The sequence below is a fragment of the Euprymna scolopes genome, chromosome 32, assembly GCF_053919585.1.
Source record: "Euprymna scolopes isolate OS-2025 chromosome 32, ASM5391958v1, whole genome shotgun sequence".
Classification (NCBI taxonomy): Eukaryota; Metazoa; Mollusca; class Cephalopoda; order Sepiida; family Sepiolidae; genus Euprymna; species Euprymna scolopes.
Window position 1 is genome coordinate 91189055 of NC_136513.1, and position 8398 is coordinate 91197452.

At 37.6% G+C, this 8398-nt stretch overlaps 1 protein-coding gene across 1 annotated transcript in view; it reads right to left on the minus strand.

Moving 5' to 3' along the window:
- Window positions 1–8024, minus strand: part of LOC145256483 (exportin-5-like) — a 127232-nt gene extending 119208 nt beyond the window's left edge. Inside the window, exon 1 of the mRNA XM_080115428.1 lies at window positions 7528–8024. Within this exon, the coding sequence (XP_079971554.1) occupies window positions 7528–7617 (90 nt within the window). The 5' untranslated portion in view covers window positions 7618–8024. The remainder of the gene's footprint in view (window positions 1–7527) is intronic.
- Window positions 8025–8398: the final 374 nt, after the last annotated feature.

Sequence of the window (8398 nt, forward strand, 5' to 3'; positions counted from 1 at the left end):
GGTCTTTGAATTTGAGATTCATAAGCTTATAATTTTGGCTAAAGACCATCAGTTGACCAGATTGATTGTACGCGATTGCCACCAACAATGCAGGCATTTAGGTATACTCACAACATTGAATAAAGTGAGATACCACAAGCTGTGAAGGCGGCTCTATCAGAGTACTCGTTATGCCAGAACTTCAACTCTATACCTTTCTCATACCTTAAAAGGACAGATTTACCTAAACATCGAGTTAATAAGACCTTTTCTTCACACCGGTGTGGACTACACTGGTCATTTATGGGTCTTGCAAGCTCCAGAAAGAATAAAGATGTATATAAGAGTCTTCTCTTGCTTAGAAGTACACGCGGTGCACTTGGAGCTAGTCGAGGATGTTTTTTCATTTATTCCTAACAGCATTTGTACGATTTACAAACATATACAGTATACCCTCGCACGCCTACAGTGACAATGCGAAGTCGTTTGTTGCAGGATGCAGTGTGATACATGAAACCTTTACCTCTAATGCATACAAGGAATGATTTGGGACATGTAAAATAGAGCACGTTAAAATACCCTTGTACTCTCCATGATATGGAAGTGTTCGGGAGAGGCTCATTAGAAAAGTCATATTTGTATAAACTGATTGGCGAAGCCAGCTTTACTTATTTTGACCTTTTGATTATGTTGTTTGATGTCCATACTGCTATAAATGACCGGCCTTTAATTTATAGGAGTTCCTCGAACCAAGGGTTGGAAATCATAACCCCTGACCATTTTTTACACCCAGTAATTAATCCTCGGTTGATACTAAAGATAAACAAAAAGAACATCAGCCAAATTGAGCCCTGTCTAGAAAGCATCTGTTGGAGTCGTTAAGTTACCGCAATGAGACATTAAAAAGATTCAAGAGAATATAGTATCAGGAATACTTGTTAAATTTGAGAAAACAAGCCTAATCTTAATCTAAAAAAAACATCTAATCCAGTGTCTGAGAGAGAATTAGTGATGATCAAGGCTCCTAACCAGAGTCGGCCGTTTTGGGTATTAGGAAAAAATCACCCATTTGTATCCAGGCGAAGACGGATTGAATTGATCTGTTTAAGTTAAGCATGGAGATGGATCCTTGCAGGTTCACTTGTCAAAAAATCTTTACCCCTTAGAATTGTCAGCCTGTGCAGGATAACAGTGACGCTGAAGAAGACATCTCCCCAGCTATTACATTTGAGGATAACCTCGTGGAAGAGGAATTCATTGAGAGTTGCCCAGTTTGCGGTTTACCTGACGATGGTAATTTTTTTTTTTTTTTTTTTACATGGGGGATCACCACTTATCAAGGCCCGGAAGCCACTCGGGGGTAAGGTTTATTGTGTGTACAATAATCAATGGGATAATATCGTAGTAATAGTTGGCATTGGAGATTTGATAAAGTATCTTACTTAAGGGGGCAATTAATCAGGAATTTGTTTATGTTGGACTTGAAGACATCCAAGTTGTAGTCAGGTGGGAAACAGGCAAACGGAAGAGAATTCCACAGGTGTGCACTTCTCAGAAAGAAGCTTTGTTCATGGAATTTACATTTGGATTTAGGCACAGATAAAGAGTGGGTGAAATTACTGACAATGGTTTTAGCTAGACGGGTGTTTATCTTGAAAAATTGGCGAGGGGGGACTAGAGATTAGAGCTCAGATGAGCACTTACCATGGAAATAACAATAAAACAAAGACAGGCTCGCAATGTCTCTTCTGTTGGAGAGAGGTTGCAGGGAAGAGAAAAGGGCATCCCCACTAAGCTACGAAGTCTATTTTGTACTTTTTCAAAGCAGGATAGGCTGTTTTTTAGAAGTTCCAGCCAGATGTGGCAGCAGTACTCCATCCTTGGACGTACTTGGCTTTTATACAGATAGAGAATTGCATCAGTAGTGATATATTCTGGAGTGGTGGAAGGATCCCACCATTTTCCCAGCGGCTCGGGCAACAGACGTGATATACGTGTTCCATTCCAGATCAGAAGTAAAGGTCAAAACCAGGAGCTTGTGAAAATATGGAGCCTCCCCAAGACGAGAGCCATCCATTTCAATTGATGCTAGATGAGAACAGAGCGTAGATGATGTAAAGATAGGAGCTTGGTTTTAGATGCATTCAACGTAACCAGCCACCTCTTCCCACACTGTACCACGCGCTCAAGATTAGAGGAGAGTGAATCAGAGAGAACTGTCATTTACGGCCTTTGATGTGTTGCCATAGATGGTCGTATCATCAGCATAGATGTCAACGAATGATTTAAATATGTGTTTTGGGAGATCATTGATGTAGATCAGGAAGAGAGTTGGGTCCAGGATGGACCCCTGAGGGACTCCAGCATTAATACTGTGGGCCTCTGATCGCTGCCCATCAACCACTACTCTTATGAGCCTATCAGAGAGAAATGATTTCATTATTGAGAAAACATTTCCAGTTATACCATAGCTGGAAATCTTGTGAAGTAGGCCCTTATGCCATACCTTATCGAAAGCCTTTGATATGTCAAGAGCAATTGCCCTAGAAAGGAAGCCTTTGTCGAGAGATTCACTAATTCTATAAGATATAACCGTTAGCACATCAGCTGTAGATCTAGCAGAATGGAAACCATATTGCATGTCACTAAGGAGATTATTTCTGCTGAGGTGGTTGACTACTTTATTTAATATGGATTCCAGTAACTTACTCATGACACACAAGAGACTTATTTGTCTGTACTGAGAGGGAGATCACTTATCACCTGAGTTCTTAAATAGGTTGTTGGAAAGTACTTCTCCTTAAGACAACACTTAAACAGTTTTGTAAGTATGGGAGCAAGTTCTGGTTGAAGCTTTTTCAACACTATAATTGGAATGCCGTCTGGACCAGTTGCTTTATTGGAATCAAGGTTCTTGATTAGTTTGGCGACATCACGCACAGATATTTGTATGTTGGATAGTGTGTTGTCTGTTGTAGGAGGAAATATGGGGAGTTGATGACCTTCATGACAGAGGGTAGAGTTAGCTGCAAAGTTCTTGGCAAATAGTTTGGCCTTGTCTGATACTGGTGGTAATGCTAGGATTTACTGCGATAGGTGTGATCATTGGTTTCATTTTGATGTGTTGGCATGCTTCAATCTTCACCGATGGAAGAAAGTTGGTATTGTCCGAACTGCCTTGATTGTAATTTCTTTATGGAGGATTTGCGTCCTCCTATTCTAATATGTGGACATCCGGATGATGGAACTTTCATGATTTGTTGTGACAGATGCCAGGCCTGGTATCATCTCCATTACGTTGGAATCCAACATTCTTCGCCCGAACAAGAATTGGTTTTGTTGTCATTGCTTATAGCTGAAGTAGTGATAAGTGAATCGCAAAAAAAAAAAAAAAAAAAAAAAATGAATAAAATAAAAATATCCCCTCCCCCCTTAGGGGGAGCAGGGTGTGTGCAGAAAATAAATACCTACTTGCCACGGCGGATGGGATGATCAGAGGAAACAGTGGCTTCCTTTAGTACGCCTTATATTAAGTTTGTTGACATGCATGAATGACGTATTCACATAATGAAATCACATGCCCACCTCACTTGACAGGTTTAGCGCATTTCAGTCTACAACGTCTCAGAGATATATCTAGGTCGCAACAAGGCAACTTGTTGCAACGTCACTCACTTCTAAACTTTATCTTCTGGGAATTCACCATATTATTTCGATCATATAAAAAACACAATATATTTTGATTAGACACCTGGTGTTGCCCAGGTGCAAACATAAGATGTTGTTTTCGCTGTTATAAGACAAAAAAATAGCATTGTCTGGCGTCGGAAAATTTATGATTTAATATAATTTTTAAAATAATTCGATGCGATTATAAAAGAAGGATAAAAAGTGGATCTTGAGTTTATTTCCAGCAGCTGCATAACTCTCACTTCATTATTTTGTCCTTTAGTCCTCACATTCCAGGAGTGACGAGGGGGGAAGAATTGCTGTTTACTGAGTCAAAATCTATTCCATCTATCATTTATTGTTGGCAAGTTTTGTTTTTTTTTGTTTTGTTTTACTTTTAAGTACTATTAGCTCTTTACATCGAGTGACTTCATACCTTGTCTGGAGCAATCTCCATAAAGAAAAAAAAAAAGTTTCGTTTAGCCAAAAACGAAAGAAAAAGGGTAAATTTTTACGACATGCCCCAGCGTATTATAAACACCCTAACCTCCCCATATTAAGAACGGCTTTTGGAATACCCCCCAACCTCCAAAGTCGTTCTTAACATGGGGAGGCGGGGTGGTATTCTGAAAGCTGTTCTTAACATGGGTGGTTGGGGGTGTTTATACTACACTGGGGCAGGTCGTAAAAATAAAATATCAAAGAAAGTAACTTTTTTCCTTTTTTTTTCATTTATAATTTCACTCAGCGTAATCCCCCCACACACTTCAAATTCTGCTTTTTTTTTTCTTTTTTTTTTTTTACATGGAGGTCATCATTTATCAAGGCCTGGAGGCCACTCAGGGATAAGGGTTATTGCGTGTACAATAATCAATGAGATAGTATTGTAGTAATCATTAGTATTGGAGATTTCATAGTGTCTTACTTAAGGGGGCGGTTTGTCAGGAGTTTGTTTATGTTGGACTTGAAGGCATCCAAGTTGTAGTCAGGTGGGAAACAGGCAAATGTAAGAAAGTTCCACAGTCGTGCACTTCTCAGAAAGAAGCTTTGCTCATGGAATCTACGTTTGGATTTAGGCACAGATAAAGAGCGGGGAAAATTATTGACAGTAGTTTCAGCCAGACGGGTGTTTTTCGTGAAAGATTGGGGAGGGGGGAACCAGAGATTGGAGTTCAGACGAGCACTTGCCATGGAAATAACGATAAAACAAAGACAAGCTCGCAATGTCTCTTCTGTGGGAGAGAGGTTGCAGGGAAGAGAAAAGGGCATCCCCACTAAGCTACAAAGTCTATTTTGTACTCTGTCAAGGCAGGATAGACTGTTTTTAGCAGCTCCTGCCCTGATGTGGCAGCAGTACTCTATCCTTGGACGTACTTGGCTTTTATACAGATAGAGAATAGCATCAGTAGGGAGATATCTTCTGGAGCGGTAGAAGGATCCCACCATTTTCCCAGCATCCTTGGCAACAGACCTAATGTACGTGCTTCATTTCAAATCAGGAGTAACGGTCAAACCCAGAAGCTTGTCAAAACATGAAGCCTCCCCAAGACGAGAGCCATCCATTTCAATTGATGCCAAACGGGGATCCGAGCGTTGATGATGTAAAGATAGAAGCTTGGTTTTGGATGCATTAAAAGTGACCAGCCACCTCTTCCCCCACTGTACCACGCGCTCAAGATCAGAGAAGAGAGAATTAGAGAGAACTTTGTCATTTACGGCCTTTGATGTGTTGCCATAGATGGTAGTGTCATCAGCATAGATGTCAATGAATGATTTAAGAATGTGATTTGCGATTATATTTAAGCAGTCTATGAAAATATCCACAAAGAATTTTAAAAATTACATTAAGATTTTAGAGTGGGGCATCAGCATCACTACTCTAAGACTACTAGCATTATCTGGTGTTGCCTGGAAGTCTTCATTTTTATTCTATTTGGTTGGCTGTTTATGTTTTACGGCATATCAACCTTTTTCAGGTTATTTAATGCCGAATCTAGTTATTTTGAGGAACGATTTTTAATGGAGAATATTTTTTTTTTCAAGTCAGATTCTATTTAACCCATAGTTTGGGACCCTAACAGGTACTACCACTCCGGGTCAGAGTGGACCTGGGAGTAATGGCAATTAAAGGGTGGCTCTACACTCCCCACGGCCCGCAAGGTGGGGGGGCCTCACCATCGGATATAGTTTTAGGTCATATCCAGGACCTTTTATTCTATTTATTGATTAAGTACTTATGCAGAATACAAGCCGTGCTGAAATAAGGTCAAGAAAACCATTTTTAACAAGAGGAGGGGGCTTTATTTTTTAAATATTCTGTGTCGGACCTAAACGAGCTTTCCTCCCTGCCATAAAATTATCGTTGACAACAGACTTAATTTTCATATAAGCAAGAATATATATATATATATATATATATATATATATATATATATATATATATATATATTTTAAGTTTATTCAATGATTTTTAACGTAGGGGAAGATCACTTAAATTATAACGTTCTATTAAATTTTTGGTACTCATGCAGAGAGTGATCCGTGCTGAAATAACGTTATTATTCAAAAAGCCATTCTTAACATGGGAGGGGAAGGTGTTTTGTACCTATTTTGTACTTTAACCTTACAATTGAATAAAAAAAGCATAAAACTTTAATTAAACGTGGAAATACGATTTTAAATGTAGCGCGGATCGGATCACTCTCTGCATTAGCACCAACTTTTTTTTTTTTTTTTTTTGCACCACAAAGATAGCTCATTAAGGAGAGTTTTCCTGATTGACCGAAAAGTGGGGTGTCAATTTAATAGGACGTTATAATTTAAAAGTGATCCCCTGCGTTAAAAATCATTAAATAAACTTAAAAAAAAAAAAAAAAAAAAATTTCTTACTAATCTGAAAGTTAAGTCTTATTGACAATATTCCGCAGAGAAAAAAAATAAGAAAACGTGAAAAGGAATTAATATTACGGAGGGGGGGGGGAGCTCGTTCAGGTCCGCCTATTCTCCAGTACTTATGCAGTTATGCATCTATGTTACCGTGCTGAAATGTTATTTTAAAAGCCATTCTTAACATAGGGAAGACCAGGTATTTTGTAACTATTCTCAGAATAGCTACAAATTCTGTACTTTCACTTAAAAATTAAAAAAAAAAAAAAATATCGTAAACATTGAATTTAATTTGAAAATACGGTGCTAGTGCACTTACTGATCCGCCGCGCTATTTTTTTTTTAAATCGTATTTCCAAGTTCAATTAAAGTTTTATGTTTTTTTATTCAATTGTAAGGTATAGAATAGTTACAAAACACCCTCCCCATATTAAGAACGGCTTTTTAAATAATAACGTTATTTCAGCACGGATCAATAAGTGCACTAGTACCGAAAATACTATTTAAAAAAAGAAAAAAAATAGCGCGGTAACATAAATGCATAAGCACCGAAAATCCTATCTATAAAAAAAAAAAATAATAATAAAAATTACAAGCCGTATTATTCTGCATAAACTCCCGTTCCTAAGATTTAAAAATTCGTTTTTCATGTACTTTTAATTTTTTTTTTATTACAACAATCTATTAATACCGTGCAAGTGACGCAGAGTCGAAAAACACACATTTAAAAATTAGTAGCCCAATAAGAAATATATTTGCATTTATTTTTTGTATGTTTTTTTTTTATAATTAAGTTTGAACAATTACTTGAGCACTTGCATAGTAGCAGTAGTCGTTGAGCGGGGGGGGGGGGTGATCAGTTTCTGAAATCCCTCACACGTGGTTGAAAGGTTTCGTTTTATTTATTTATTTATTTTTTTCCTCGGAAAATACGGAAACGGGAAAGAAAATTTAAGAATTTAAATATAATCGTCTATAATAGTAATAACTTACCTTATGAGCCAACATACGTTCTTGGTGGCTAACCGAGGGGTTCATGACAGTTTCCACAGCCGCGATTAACCTATGAACCTCAGACTCCATTATTCTTGGAAAATACGATTTAAAAAAATATAAAATCAAAGTTAATTTAAATTGTTTGTGAAAAAAATAAATAAGAATTCCACGGAATTTTATAAATATATGTAGATATCAAAAGTCGACGTATACACAGACATCTACGACGACAGACGCAAACAACCACTTTTTGCTTGTCTACTTATTTATTTTTATTTTTTGCTCTTCCGTAAATTTCCGGCATAGATGATCCCTTTCTCCGAAGAAGACAACAAAAAGCCTACGATGGTCGCTTGTTGCCTTCTTTCTCTCCTTTCTCGTCTCTAAACAAGAGAAACGAATTAAAGCAATCCAAAACACGCCGACATGCTGCTTCTTACGCACGCGCCAAATCCGATCGACCAATCAGTTTCGACCATAACGGTGCAGCCTCCACGGTTGGCCGCCTCGTAGAAAACGTCCGGGGATTGATTTTATCTTATTGGCGTTTCTATACTATCGTAATACTGAATTTCACACGAAAACAATGGCATCTACGTATTCCTCGTATTTTTTTAAGATGGCTATATCCAAAAATTATGAAAATCGATAGAGTAAGAAAATTATTTATTAAAGAAAATAAAAAATAGAATTTGAAGAAAATGACCCTAAAACATAGGAGAGTTTAAAAGGGAGGTAATTTCAGTTTTGATTCAAACAAGATGGCGGCAATTTTTCACTTGCTAACACGATTAAAGTTGTTTTTTTTTATTTTTTCAATAATTCAGTGACATTTAGGTAATTCTGCATACTTTGGAAGCTACCATTG